Source organism: Cervus elaphus, chromosome 13 (genome assembly GCF_910594005.1).
Source record: "Cervus elaphus chromosome 13, mCerEla1.1, whole genome shotgun sequence".
NCBI lineage: Eukaryota > Metazoa > Chordata > Mammalia > Artiodactyla > Cervidae > Cervus > Cervus elaphus.
The window spans coordinates 31,518,727-31,533,783 of NC_057827.1; the positions used below are offsets into that span (position 1 = coordinate 31,518,727).

Consider the following 15,057-nt stretch of genomic DNA (forward strand, 5'->3'; position numbering starts at 1 on the left):
GCGGATGAGCTGGTTTAAGTTTAACTTCTCAAGGCCCAGTGGGTGGGACAACATGATGGATGTCTGGGGACAGAAACCGCAGCAGCATGTGCGTCTTGGAGCAGGAGTGATACCCTGATGTGGCTCTTGCCGATTGATCGTGGAGGCCCTTCCTCCTCATGGGTCTGTCCCCGGGTGGCCAGACCTGGGCCTTGTCCCTCTGATCTTTGAGTCCAGGTTCCCTCAAGGGGCCTTCCACCTGGCGAGAACTCAGGGAGCGAGTTGGCGAGAACTCAATTAGAAAGCATCAATTCTTTGGTGCTCAGTCTTCTTTAATGTCCAACTCTCACATCCTTACATGACTACTGGAAAAATCATACCTTTGACTAGATGAATCTTTGTCAGCAAAGTGATATCTCTGCTTTTTAATACACTGTCCAGGTTTGTCATGGGCTTCCCAGGTGGCCCTAGTAGTAAAGAACCTGCCTGCCAATGCAGAAGACATAAGAGACTCGGGTTCGATTTCTGGGTCAGAAAGATCTATTGAAGGAGGGCGTGGTAACCCACTCCAGTGTTCTTGCCTGGAGAAACCCATGGACTGAGGGGCCTGGCGAGGTACAGTCCATGGGGTCACAAAGAGTCAGACACAACTGAAGAGACTTAGCAGCAGCTAGATTTGTCATAGCTTTCCTTCCAAGGAGCAAGTGTCTTATTGTGGTGCTGGAGAAGACTCTTGAGAGTCCGTCTGTTGGACTGCAAGGAGATCAAACCAGTCAATACTTAAGGTAATTAACCCTGAATATTCATTGGAAGGACTGAAACCGAAGCTGAAGCTCCAGTCCTTTGGCCACCTGGTGTGAAGAGCTGACTCATTGGAAAAGCCCCTGATGCTGAGAAAGATTGAGGGCAGGAGAAGAAGGGGACAACAGAGGATGAGATGTTTAGATAGCATCATGACTCAATGGACATGAGTTTGAGCAAACTCTGGAGATGGTGAAGGACAGAGGAACCTGGCATGCTGCAGTCCATGGGGTTGCAAAGAGTCAGACATGACTTAGCAACTAAACAACAACAGGGAGCTACCTGAGTGGGTCAGGTGTAGGACACTTCACTGCTTTGGACTTTGTTTCCTGATGTTTCGTGGGCAAATGGGCTGGGCTAGCTCCTCCTTCTGGCCCCATCCCTCATCCACCCACCTGTCAGGGCCCTCAAGACCACCACAGGGTCCATAAGTTGATAAGAGGCCTCCCAGGATTCGGCATATGGTTACACTCAAGCCTGAGGTTCACTGAGCACCAGGACACAGAGCAGAGCCAGCAAAGAGGAGGATGCCTGGGGCTGAGCCCAGGGGAACCCTGAGTCCTTCTCAGTGGGGTCACTCAGGATGAGCCGAACTTTATGGCCACAAGCTCTGACCGCAGGAGTCAAGTGTGGGTTGTCAGGAAGCTAGAGAGCATCAGCTCCCAGGGTCCTCAATGGGGGCTGGTCACATGGCCACCTGTCCTGCCTGCCACCCACCAAAGTCTCAGACTCCCGACAGCAGTGGGGCTCAGGCTGGAGTTCACTGGACCAGATGCCTCAGGCGTGGTGAGCCTCTCCTACCACGTTGGGTGGGGTACCCTCCTGAAGTCCAGGTTTCTAGATGAGCCAAGGGCCAGCTGTGGGCAGGCCTTTCTGCAGACGGTGTCAGTCCTGCCGCGTCAGCCCATCTTTGCACCACCTCCTCTCGCTGATGCTGCTGCGGGGGACTGCAGCCCCGGGGACTGGGAACGGGGCCCTTCCCTGAGAACTTGAGGGTTGGACACGTTTCCGAGCATCTCGGAGCCCCATTGACTCTCAGAGGAGAGCTTGGTGTGGGGTCCTATGAAGGACAGATGGGGAGGCTCAGAACTCCCTTTCATCCCTCCTGTCTTCCCTCCTGCTGGGTCTTTGGTGTCTGAACGGGGCTCTGGGACAGGGCGTCAGCTCCCGAGAGTGGACTGGCCAGAAGTCGTGATTTCCTTTGCCTTCTCGCTCAAGGTCAGGCCTTAATACACATGGGCTCCCCATCCCAGTGGCCACAGCATCGTGGCCATGCTCTGTGCAGCCACTGCCCAGACCACTGTTGGTCAGGCCCACCTCCTGGGTAAGGGGCAGGCCCATATCGTGGTTCTGAGTGTCTGTCTTTGCTGGATGTTGGTCCCATTGTGCTCTTCCCGAGGCCCCATTTTCTCCATGTCGGTCCTCAAGTTCTCTTCTAGTGTTCTGGCCACATCACAGCCACTGTGGGCCTCCTGGCATCTTCTTCTCCCATGGGCGAGGGGCTCTGTCTGGAGGGCATGGGCTTTGTCACTTCTGTCCTCCAGTTCACCCCACACTGTTCTCTGCCCACACACTCTGCAGAGGGCTGACTGGGACACCCGTGGTCACACTCCTGCCCCAGGGACCGGGCAGGACCCTCTGGTGGCTGCTGACATGCACTCAGAGTTGGGGGGTGCCCATTTATGACACCTGGGGGTTGATTCAGATGTTTCTGAAAGTGGCCAGAAATCAAGATATGCCGAGAACCACCCCCACCTGTACCCTTGCAGCGTCCCTTCCTGGAAGGGGGCTCCTATGGTTTTAACCTACACCCTACAGCCTTGACCAGAAATCACAGTGGCGCCGGGGAGCAGGTATGTAAAGTGCCTTCTATGAGGAAGTCAGAGGCCATGGAGGCTACAGAAGGACCCTGTTTTCTTTTATGGAAAGAGAACAAAGGCATAAAAGACCAGCTGGTTAGATTCTCAGGGCTTCTGTGTGCAGCCTTTCTGAGACATGGAGATTCTTGCCAGGTGGCAAAGGCCATCAAGAGCAATGGACCCTCCAGGGCCCTGAGGAGAGTTGAAGGGCTGCAGAGGCGTGTCCAGCAGTGTCAGGCGGGCTGCCTCGGGGTCCCCGCCTGGCCTGGGCTGCTCAGCTCCATGGAAGGGACTGTCCCTGGACAACACTGGCCCTGAAGCCTTCCTTCTCAGCTCAGCGGGAAGTCTAGGCTGGGCACCCGCCTCTCAAGGAGAGGACCCTTCAACAGACAGAGACAGCCTCTGATTGTGTGGGGACAGGCCTCAGCTGCTGCTCTTCCCCCGAATAGGACTCCCACCCACATCTCGCCCGCATGAGCATCATTTTGGAAGCTATGAGGCTAAGGTGAAGGCAGATCACCTTGACTGTGAAGAATCACCACCCTAAAGTGCTCTGTCCATGGGGTCAGTGGTTCTCCACCAGGGAGACTCTCTCCCTTAGGGACCAGTGGCTTCAGATGGAGATCTTGGTGGTCATCACAGCTTGGGATGAGGAGATGCCACTGGTGTCTGGTGGTGCGGTGGCAGGGATGTTTCTGATTGTCCTACAGTGCCCAGGACACCCCACAATACAGGATGGTCCAGCCCCAAAGGTCAGAGATGCCACTGGTGTCTAGTGGAGTGGGCAGGGATGTGACTGAACACCTGACAAGGCCCAGGACGCCCCAAAATATAGGATGGTCCAGCCCCAAATGTCAGGAGTGTGGAGGCTGAGAACCCCTAACTCGGGTGTTTCTAGGGCTCAATCCCTGTAACCCAGGCCCTCCTTCCTTCTCTTGTCAGGAGATCATGATGGGACCCCCAACCTTGGGTGCTTCTAGGGCTCGTTCCCCATAACTCAAGCCCTCTCCCCTTCTCCCGGCAGGAGACCATGATGGACCATGCCCTGCGCACCATCTCCTACATCGCAGACATCGGGAACATTGTGGTGCTGATGGCCAGACGCCGCATGCCGCGCTCTGCCTCCCAGGACTGTATTGAGACCACCCCTGGGGCCCAGGAGGGGAAGAAGCAGTATAAGATGATCTGCCATGTGTTCGAGTCCGAGGACGTGAGTAAACATGCAGGCGTGATGTTCCCTCCCAGCGGCCTGGGCCCCACAGGCTCCGAAGTGTCCCAGGAAACCTTGTATCTGGTGGGGATCCTGTGCACCATCACGACACTCCCAGCAGAAGCAGTGATTTTTGTAACAGTCTTGGAATTTGCAGAGACCATGGACACAGCTCTGTTTCACTTCGTGAAATGAGTTTTTGAGGAGGTTGTAAGAAGAACCCTAGTTAAGTAGGCTGAGGAGCTTTCTGACTAGGTCCTTTAGCAAAATCTTGTTCTTCCCAAATACAGTAGCTCCAACTCACTTTTCTGTTGAGGATCACACCCCTGTATGGGAGGCATCTCTGTTTTTGCTCATGGCTGTTTCAGGCCATAAGAAGCTGGAAAATCCAGTGGGACTCTTGCACAACATGGGCTCACTTACCTGGACCTTTGTAGCTGTAGATGCTGCAGCGCTGCACAAGCCGTTTTGCTTGAATCCTCGGATCCCAAATTGCGGATATAGGGAAATTGTGGGTATAGAGGGCTGATTATAAATTGTTGTTCAGTTGCTCAGTCATGTCTGACTCTTTGTGACCCCATGGATTGCAGCATCCCAGGCTTCCCTGTCCTCCACTGTCTCGTGGAGTTTGCTCAAGCTCATGTTTACTGAGTCGGTGATGCCATCCAACCATTGCATTCTCTGTCATCCCCTTCTCCTCCTGCCTTCAATCTTTCCCAGCATCAGGGTCTTTCCCAATGAGTCGGCTCTTTGCCTCAGGCGGCCTAAGTATTGGAGCTTCAGCTTCAGTCTGTCCAGTGAATATTAAGGGTTGATTTCCTGTAGGATTGACTGGTTGGGTACAGACAGCTGACTGGAAAAGTTAGACATGGATTTTTCTAGACTGTTCAGAGGGTCAGTAACCTTTGTTACAGAGGCCTGTAACCTTTGTTTTGTTCAGAGGGTCAGTAACCTTTGTTACAGAGGCCTGTAACCTTTGTTTTGTTCAGAGGTCAACTCTAATTTTGATGTTTAAAATACTACAGACTCACTAAGAGACCATGATCTTGCTGACTCCTGTGTTGGGTGGGATGAGAGCATCTTTCTGAGCCTGGAACAGGGAGAAAGGGACAGGGGAAGGGAGCAGGAGGGCAGGAAGTGAGAGTGGTCTCTGGGACACCCTGGGCAGATCTGACTCAGGACCACCCCGGAGGCAGTGCTGAGCTGTTCTTGTGGCTGTTGCCAGGGTATGACTTTAATAAATTCTCTCTCCTCCATGGACACTTGGAAGGGGCATTCTCAGTCACCAAGGGACTTGAGGGTGTTTCTAGGACCTGGAGCAGTGGAGTAGGGTCCCGGTGTTTTCAGGTTTGAGCAGGGTGGCTGGGGGCAGTAATGTTTCTGCTAAGAAGTTGAAGTCAAGTGTGAGTGCTTTGAAGCAATGATGTTGATAGGAGAGGAAGTTTACATACAGACACACTAGTGCACACTTGTGTTCCTTTCACCTTACACAGATGTCTGTGGACTCCTGCATGGACATATTTGTGTGGCTCATAGCTTGACGCATCTCAGAGACTTGGCATGGGGGTTTGTGATGGGTCCTGGAGAAGGGCCATGGTTGATGGGGGGTGAGGCAGGACACAGGTGAACAGCCTGCCTGTGCCGGGAGCAGGAGGAGTGTCCGAGCTGCTGCCATGTCCTGGTGCTGCTGTGGTCTTGGTTTCTCACTGGCAGAGGAGGGCAAGGGCAGGAGTGTGTGGGGCTCCAAGTGGCCCTTGAACGTGTGTGGGAAAGATGGACTGGGAGTGGCATGAGAGGAGAGCAGCCCCCTGGAGAGTTGGGCCCTGATGATGGCCCCACCAGGTGGGCTGCCAGGGTGAGTGAAGTATCCAAGGGTCCCGTGCAAGCAGAAGGGGGAAATGGAACATGGCTGCTAGAACTCTGGTAGCCCCCTCAGAGTCTCTGTTCCCTCTCTGTTAAGTGGAAACCAGCACAGATGAGCCACAGAGGTGAGAGTGCTGGGGGCAGGGCAGCCTCCCTCCACCTTCACCCACCTGCAGGAGGCCCCTCTGAGTGCCAGCCTCCATTGCCCCCCGGGGAGGCCCACGACACCTGCCTGCCTTCTGGGCTCATGGCCCTGGCTGTGACCTGGGGGACGGGACAAGGGAGAGCCCTTGGGACTCAGGGGAACAACTGCCAGGATGAGGGCAGACGGGGGATGGGAGACTGCAGCCAGCAGGTGGTGGGAAGATGCTGAGGTTCGCGGACTGAGCCCCATGGAACTCGGGCATGTACCACCTCATTCCCCAGAAGCTCCCCAGGTGGTGGGGGGCCGTCCAGGTAAAGCTCAAAGGGCAGGCTCAGGCCAGTGGGCGAGGGGAGCACGAGTGATGCTCCACCCCTTCCTAGTCAGAGGCCTTGGGGTGGTCGGTGCCAGCAAACCTGAGACCCCAGCGGGTCAGGGCAGGTCTGGGCCTCCGGGGCGCTCTCACCCTCCACCCACCGACCAGCCTCCTCCTGGAGGCCAGGATTCTCTGCTTGGCCTGAGCCTCTGCCAAGCGCTGTTCACTGGGCTCTGCACGCATCTGGGCCAGTGGCGCCACCTGGTGGCCCCAGGGCTCCACACCTGCGACTGAGCATACTGAGTCCTCCCTCTGAGCAGAGCAGCCAAACTGCCAGGACGCAGCTCCAAGGGCGAGCAGGGCTGGGTCCTGTTGAGTGGACGTGGGCTTCTCTTCTGCAGACTGTTCGGGGCCCAATTTGGGAAGGCCGTGCGGTCTAGCATCAGAGGGCTCCGAGCTCTGGCTCTGTTACCTGGCCCAGTCCGGGTTTTCACAAACGCTTATTTGTTTGCAGCCTGAGAATCATGCAGCATGTAGAGCAAGAATGGGACTTGGGCCAGACCCTCAATTCCACATGTTTTGGGTCATGTTGACCTGAGGTTTTGCTGAGGGTCGCACTGTTCTCCCCTTGCTCCCCAGCTCTTTGGGTCTTTACCCTCGCCTCTCAAGGCCCTTCATCTGCACACCAGCAGGTGGCATGTCAGCCCGTGCAGCGCTGCTCAGTGTCCAGACCTCTGTAGGGTTAGAGGTCCAACCCAGTCCATAGAAATGGTCCTGTTGATGTAGAAAGAAGTGTGGGGACTTCCCTGGTGGTTCAGTGGTTAAGACTCCCCTGCTTCCATGCAGGGGGCATGGGTTCGATCTCTGAGCAGGGAATTAAGATCCCACATGCTGTGTGACATGACCAAAAAAAAAAATATATATATATATATATATATATATATTAGAAAAAGAGAAGTAGAAAGAAGTGAGTTCTTCTGTGCCTTGCCCTGTGCCCTGCCCCCAAGGGCCCCGGCTTCTCGTTGGCCTCACTATGGCACATCTACACCTCCACGAGCGTGACTGGCACACATCCTGCCCCCACTCCTGCCCCAATGGATTGGGTCCTGCTGCTGTGAGAGGTAAATACTGGGTGGATGACTGACAGCCTCTGTGATGCTCCCCGACAGGACGCACTTCTAGGCTGCATTTGGAATAAGATGACTGAAAAAAAAAATACAACATGGTCACCAGGGAAAGCAACAGAATTATGGTCATTAGCAAATAATTCATAATCTCCTCAGACTTTATTGGACATAGGCTTTGTCTTAGGATGTCTGAGGTTTAGGGCAGCTCGGGTGGGGGCAGGCAGGGTGCCCAGCAGCAGAAGGGCTCCCCCCACAGAGACCTGGGCCACATTTCTCTGCAGCTCCTTGGAGCCCAGCCAGGGCCCCCCTCCCTGTCCAGGCCTGTGGGTCTGCCTGTCTCCAGTAGCTGACCCTCTTCCGTCCCCTCCCCTCTCCTGCAGGCCCAGCTCATCGCCCAGTCCATCGGCCAGGCCTTCAGCGTGGCCTACCAGGAGTTCCTGCGGGCCAACGGCATCAACCCTGAGGACCTGAGCCAGAAGGAGTACAGTGACATCATCAACACCCAGGAGATGTACAATGACGACCTCATCCACTTCTCCAACTCGGAGAACTGCAAGGAGGTGGGCGACTGGGGACGGGAAGGGGCTCTTGGGCGGGTGGCCAGGGAGAGCCTTCCTGGTGTGTGGCCAGTGTCCTTCTGGCTCCCGCCTTTGCAGCGAGTACTTGTGTGTGAAGACTGTGGTGCTGTTACAGCAGAGGAGCTGCCGACAGTCCGTCTTAATGACCCTGAACTTGTGCCCTTTACTTCTGCTCTTAGCCAAGGGCTCAGCCCCTGATGTTGTTTCTGGAAGGCGTGTGGGAGTGGGCTAGGAAGCCTCCTGTAGTAGGGCCTTGGCAGGCTCCCATGGGCTTGCTCAGGGCTCTCTAGAAAGTTCTCCTGAGACAGAGGAGCGAATCCTGGGGTGGCCTGTACCCTGCCTGCTTGTGCACGGGTGAACAATCCTGGCTTGTTGCTGAGTGAAGGAGTGCTTGACAGGCAGCTCTCTGAGAGTGATCTGAGAGGCGGAGAGAAAATGAAGAACTTTTCTGGATGAGTTTAGAGGCCTGGCAGGGTTTGTGTCTGGATTCTGAAAATGTGCCTCTGGCCTCAGTGGGTCTGGGAGGGTGAGGGGAGCCTGGACACTGGAGCCAAGCTTGGGACAGGGGGTGGTCTGTGCTCTGGGTTCACAGGATGGTGGGGTGGGCCCTGAGAGGGCTTGGGAGCTGGAGCTGGTAGAGGCCAGGGGGATGGTGGGTGGGCCAGGATTTGTGGCCTTGGTTTGGAGGGCCTGGGTGGGGCTGGTCCTTCTGTGGGTGCTGGGCAGAGGCCTGCCCCCGCCCTGTCTCAGGCAGGCCTCTCTTACTCTGCCGATTCCCTTGCAGCTGCAGCTGGAGAAGCACAAGGGCGAAATCCTGGGTGTGGTGGTGGTGGAGTCGGGCTGGGGCTCCATCCTGCCCACTGTGATCTTGGCCAACATGATGAATGGAGGCCCGGCCGCCCGCTCGGGGAAGCTGAGCATCGGCGATCAGATCATGTCCATCAACGGCACCAGCCTGGTAGGGCTGCCACTCGCCACCTGCCAGGGCATCATCAAGGTGGGCACAGGGCCCCTCACTTTATCCTCGATGTTTTGTAATCCCCACTGACCCACAGGGAGGCTGAGCCCAGAGAGACCCACCCAGCGACTTTGAACCCAAGACTGCACCACGTCCCTGACACATCAAAGAGGGACCTGCCCTCCACCCCCACAGTGGGGATCTTGAGGGAGGCACTGTCCGCTCTCACTTAGCTGGCTCCTGAACCACGGTGATCCCAGGAAAGGCCTGAGGATCTGTAGCTGTCAGGTGACCAGGTTGTCCTGGTTTGCCTGGGACTTTACACTGACAGTCACACCTCCTGGGCACCTGAGGAGGTGGTTCCCCGGCCTGGATCTGAGCTGGGGTGTTGCTCTCCCCATCTGACTGGAGGACCCGCAGGTGTCTCATCAAATGATACACTGTGGTCTTGGGGCTGGAGGATGGACCCCCACCCCACTGTCACTCACAGATGAAGTTCTGTGAGCTGGCTTCTGGACCTGGGGACCCAGTGGGTATCATGTAGCTAGATAGGCAGAGAGACATATAAGAGGCCTCCATCAGAGGTGCTGGGGCTGGGCCGGCCAGGACCCTCCCTCTGCAGGCTGAAGCTCCTGGGCCAGTTTCTCACCTGGGCTGTAATGGAGGCTTGTGTGTATGCGTGCGTATGTGTGTGTGCATGCATGTACATGGGGGAGGAGCTCCCTGCAGCCATGTTCAGGCCAGGCCCCCCCCCGCCCCCCGCACTGAGTCCCAGGACTGTGGCCGCAGCTTTCACTGTCCCCTGGGTCAGGGTGAGGCCTGCATCCATGCACAGGGGGACCTGGGTGCCCAGAGGGACCTGCCTCGGGTTCTCTGTGCCTAGGTCTCTGCCTTGCAGCCAGCTCACTCCCAGCCCGGGCCCCAGAGCTTGTCTTTCTAGCAGCATCTCAGACCCTCATGTTCCTGCTCACAGGGTCTGAAGAACCAGACTCAGGTGAAGCTCAACATCGTCAGCTGCCCGCCAGTCACCACTGTCCTCATCAAGCGGCCGGACCTCAAATACCAGCTGGGTTTCAGCGTGCAGAACGGCATCGTGAGTCCGCTCAGCCCTTGGCAGCCTCTGCCGTGCCTGTGGATGGCTGGTGCAGGGGGCAGGGGAAGCTGTCTGCGTGCCCCCTGCCCCCCTGCCCCAGAACAGCTCCTGTCTGATGGAGCAGGTCCCGGCCAGCAGCCAGGCCAGGCAGGGTGGGTGGGCCAGTGTGCAGGTGGAATGGGTCCCTCCAGCCCCCCAGGGCACCCCATCCTGGTGGTGGTGTTCTCTGCAGACCCCCTGCTTTGGAGTGGAGGCCAGAGCCCTCCTACCTCTGCATTTGGGACCCGCACGCAGCCAATGGCAGCGTCAGAGTCAGGTGTTCGAAAGACACCTGCTCATTCCTGTGTTCATTCATTCACTCATTCATTCACTCACCCATTCAGAGCTTCACATGCAGTTCCGGCACTGTGCCAGCCGTGACCCCAGGCACCGGAGGCAGGACAGGAGACCCTCCAGGAGTAGGAGATGCTAGGTTGAATGAATGGTGGTCTGGCTGAAACTCTGCCTGTTCCTCAGCCAGGACTCTTCCCTCCAGAGTCCCACCTTCTCTTTGATCTGTACCAGTTCTGTTTCCTGGGTGGTTCCTTCTGCAGAGGTCCCAGTAGGCTGGGACTTCGCCACAGAGGACAGAAGAGAGGAGGCTGGTCATTTCCACGTTGCTTAGGCCAGCCCAGTAGGAGGTTGTAGGATGCATGGTGTCAGGTGAGGGGGATGTGTATGTCCCCTCCCCCTGGGAACACAACAGGAGAGCGGCCCAGAAACAGGACTGCCAAGGAGACAGTTTCCCCCGTCACTACCTGGTGCAGGAGTGTGGGGAGGTAAATTTGTTGGCCAGGGTAGCAGTGTCTGTGTTCACGGGAAAGAGCAGAGTGGCTGCTGGAGAATCTTCCAGAACAGGCTTTACTTGTGTACCACCGTGATCCAGGAGCAGAGGCCCCAGGATGGAGGGGCAGGTTCTCCCACAGCCATTTCCAAGCATATTTTCAATCATTAACCTCTCAGTTTGTGAGTCAGCAGAGCATTTGTAGGAGTATCTGTCCTGAGGGCTTCATCCTTCCAGTGGTTAATTCTCCCCACCTTTGAGGGCAGGAGGAGGCTGGCAGGCAGGGCAGGGACACTTAACTGACAGGACACCCCAATCCAACCCCATGTCACTTAGATCTGCAGCCTCATGCGTGGGGGCATCGCGGAGCGGGGCGGTGTGCGCGTCGGCCACCGCATCATCGAGATCAATGGGCAGAGTGTGGTGGCCACCGCGCACGAGAAGATCGTCCAGGCGCTGTCCAACTCGGTGGGAGAGGTGAGAGATCACTGCCTGAAGCCAGAACTGGGCTCTCGGGACCCAAAGGTCTCTAGGACCTGACATCAAATTCCCAAGGGCATGTAGGTGCACTGGGACTTCCGAGAGCCCCTCAGGGGCCAGTCAGCTGAGCTGGGCTGTATCTCCCAGGGGAGCCCGTGGCAGGCAGGGTTCAGTGTCCTCTCCTCGCTCTGGTTACCTGTGCGGCCAACAGGATGGGTGGGCACTGGGTGGAGACTTGAAGGCTGGCCCTGCTGCACTGCCCCCTCCCACTCTGCTGGCTTCAGCCCTCCCTGCCTTTTTCTGCTGCTCTCTGGCATAGGCACGAGGCTGGTGTGAGGATGGGTTCAGGTGGGGGGTTCAAGGGGGAGCTCAGGAGGGAGGGGGTGCTCAGGGTGCCTCGGGGGAGATGTAGGTGCTGGGGGAGTGCCAGCCCAGTGTTGGCACAGAGGCCTCCCCAGTATAGGGGGGTGGTATAGGGCTGTGTGTAGCAGGGTGTCAGGGTGAACAGGTGAGGGTCTCCCCAGGAGAAACCTGGGTGATCACAGTACAGAAGGAGCAGACCAGACGGAGCAGAGAGGTGGGTGGCACAGGGGACGGGTCTGAAGGCAGGTGCTGGGCGGGGAGTTTGGGTTTGGTTCTGAGGGTGGTGGGGACCCCAGGGGCCATGTGCAGAGGGAGGGCTCTGGGGCAGTGTGGGGGCATGGCTCCCTCTTCACAGCCTGGGGGTAAGTGGGTGGGTGGGGTGCTCTCTCCTGGGGGGGATCTTCAGATTGCATCGGTCAGGACACATTTCTTGGGGCCACAGGGACCTACCCAGGTTTTGTGAAAGTCCCAGGGCTGGGGGGAGGGGGCTTCCCTGGTAGCTCAGCTGGTAAACAATCCAAACAATCAGACCAGGGTCTTCACCTGCAATGTAGGAGACCCCGGTTTGATTCTTGGGTCAGGAAGTTCCCCTGGAGAAGGGATAGGCTACCCACTCCAGTATTCTTTAGGCTTCCTTGGTGGCTCAGACAGTAAAGAATCAGCCTGCAGTGCAGGAGACGTGGGTTCAGTCTCTGGGTCAGGAAGATCCCCTGAAGGAGAGCATGGCAACCTACTCCAGTATTCTTGCCTGGAGAATCCCATGGACAGAGGAGCCTGATGGGCTATAATCCATGGGGTCGCGAAGAGTCGAACATGATTGAGCGACTAGGCACACAAGGCTTGGAGTGGGGGGCAGTTACCCTTCCCAAGTAGGGGCAGATGCTGAATCTCAGGAAGGAGGGACCAGGTAGGCATCGCTGGCCACCTTTTACAAATGACTTCTGAGAAAGTAGAATCCAATTTTCCTAAGTAGATGCTTGGGGGCAGTCATCAGCCTTGCGCTTCTCAGGGAATCAGTAGTGTGGGAGAGTTGGGGGTGGGGAGCAGGTTGGGGAGTAGGGGTTGGGGGCAGGCAGGCAGTCGGAGAAATGCTTCCGCCTCTCCAGACCCAAAGTGATGGTTATTAGGGAGGCTGGAACGCGGGCTGGGGCGGGAAGCCCTTCAGCCTGGGTGGACCTCTTGCTGGACTGGCTGGCTCTGGGAGTGACAGTGTCTGTCCGCATTTCCCATCATTGCTGAACATGTTTGGGAATTGAGCTGCTGATCAGCTAGAGCTGGTGTTCTGCTGGGCCATGGGGGAGGGTTTCTGATTAAAGAAATACAGAGAATGAACCTTCTGATGGGAAAAATCCTCACAGGCTGACAAAGTACAGAACAGCTAATTGGATCACACAGATCCTAGTGCTGGGGGTGCCGGTGGGAGTCTGTGGTCAGAAAACCTATCAGCCAGGTTGGCCCATCAGGGTCACTTGGACGAGTCCTTAGGTCTGCTTGCCCAACCTAGGGGTGGACTGCACCCCCGGCCTTTCTCCTGGAGGTTGGCCAGCCCGGCCTCTAGAGCCACAGCCACCCACAGGGGCCTGAGTACGGCTGGGTCCTGGCTGGCTTACGGGGTAGGATGCTCAGAGGAAGTAGGAGCAGAGCCCGGGGCCCTGGTGGGAGTTGGGGTGTGTGCCCGCATGGTGGGCCTCCCTGGGCAGCCGTCTTTGTGTTGCGGGTGGCCCAGTCTCCTTGGTGCCAGCAACTGAGGCCAGGTTCCTGCCCCCAGCACATGTGCTTTGTGTGTGTGAGCCTCTGGTTCTCCTGCTGAGGCAAAACGCGCCCCTTGCAGTATCTAAGAAGGTCTGGGCACCCTGGCCTGCCCTTCCCATGGGCAAAGTCCAGCTTTTCACCCAGCCGGTGTCAGGTTGAGGTGAAGGGAAGACCAGCCCTTGACCTCATGGAAAACCCTCTAAAGACCCGGATGGGGGCCCAGATCTCCGTCTGCAGGGGGAGTAAACGCTTTCTGAGTCGCCATCCAGGCTGGTGACCTCGGGCAGGTCATTCTTCCTTTCCTTGGCTGCTGGCAATTTACACAGGATGTGCTCAGGGTGCTTGGGCACCACTGGCCTTGCGGTGCTTGCTTTTGGGGGTGCATGGAGGGGAGGGAGAGGTGGAGGCAGGGAGGGCCGGGTCAGCCCCCCACCTCTCTCTCTCATCGGCAGATCCACATGAAGACCATGCCTGCCGCCATGTTCAGACTGCTCACGGGCCAAGAGACCCCGCTGTACATCTAGGCTGCCTGCCTCTACCCTGATGAGCGGGAGCCAGACCCAGGACCTGACCCCTGACCCCACAGCGCACCCGAGGACACCAGCTCTGCTGAAGGGCATGCCCTCACCACCCACTTTTATTTTTTGGACTGAAAGGGGTATGTCTGTATTCAAGGAGGGTCCCAGGAAGCAGTCTCTGTAGAACAGTCCAGTGTTTTGCTGCATCCCGAGTTTTCTCACCGCGATGGGCGAGGGCTTGTCTGTACTTCCGTGTGGTGCGGAGCCAGTGTGCAGGGCAGACGTGGGGACCTCTGGCCACGGCCGTGCAGGGAGCCCTGGGGGGACAGCGAGCTCAGGGTGGGGGGCAGTGGCAGTGCCCCCACCCTCTGCAGGAGCTCAGGCTCCTGTGGGGAGGGTGCCCAATGGCTGAGCATGGGCGGCCAGCTCTCAGGATGTGACCGGTCACTGAAGCTGGGTGATTGTGTTTCTGAGAAAGGAGACGTCCCCGAGTTACATAAAGGGTGATGTCCACAACCTCAAGACTCCACACATAGACAATATCACCGTTTTGACTCTTATCTGACAACAAGCCACTCTTCAGACAGTAGGGTTTTCTGACGATCTGTGACCACACCTGCTGTCCATGCTCACCTGTCCACTGGTCCCTGGACGCCCCTGGGCAGCCTCACACCACTGTGGGCCAGCTGCCTCGTCACAATCTCCGTCTGCACACAAGCATCCACATGTGCGCTCTCGCCTCGGACACCAGACCCACACCGGACACCTGGACACCTGTGGTCCCTGGGGCTCCACGCCTGGTCTCTTCGCTGTTAGCAGCAGCGTTCCTTGCGTGTAGATCAAGTGCAGCGTAGTCTAACCCCGCCTGCAGAGCTCAGCGATCACCGATGTCGTTCTGTCTGGAAGTCTCTCTTGGGCCCAGGCCTTGAAGAAAACACTGTGACTTAAGAAGCCTTACCATGCGGTAACTAAGCTCTAGGACCACTGGACGAGGGTGAACCTGTGTGTTGCATGCCGCTGACCTTGGGAAGACTCGCTAATACCACTAATAAACCCGAGGTCACGATGGAAAGCTGTCCTGCGGCTGGTTTGTTGACAGGGACGCAGCCGCCTAGCTTCCCTTTGACTCCGTGCCTCTCTGTCCAGCTCTGGGAGGGGGTCTTCTCGCTGAGTGTGAGGGCTTTGGGCATGATTT

General features: G+C 57.1%; 1 protein-coding gene across 9 annotated transcripts in view; it reads left to right on the forward strand.

The window, feature by feature from the left end:
- LOC122706932 (amyloid-beta A4 precursor protein-binding family A member 2) overlaps nucleotides 1-14,934 on the forward strand; it is a 130,545-nt gene extending 115,611 nt beyond the window's left edge. For all 9 annotated transcript variants that reach the window (XM_043922519.1, XM_043922524.1, XM_043922517.1 and 6 more), the window contains 6 exons: nucleotides 3,664-3,849; nucleotides 7,678-7,857; nucleotides 8,660-8,872; nucleotides 9,807-9,926; nucleotides 11,086-11,226; nucleotides 13,797-14,934. In XM_043922519.1, the coding sequence (XP_043778454.1) occupies nucleotides 3,664-3,849; nucleotides 7,678-7,857; nucleotides 8,660-8,872; nucleotides 9,807-9,926; nucleotides 11,086-11,226; nucleotides 13,797-13,868 (912 nt within the window). In that variant the 3' untranslated portion in view covers nucleotides 13,869-14,934. The remainder of the gene's footprint in view (nucleotides 1-3,663; nucleotides 3,850-7,677; nucleotides 7,858-8,659; nucleotides 8,873-9,806; nucleotides 9,927-11,085; nucleotides 11,227-13,796) is intronic.
- The last annotated feature ends 123 nt before the right edge of the window (nucleotides 14,935-15,057 follow it).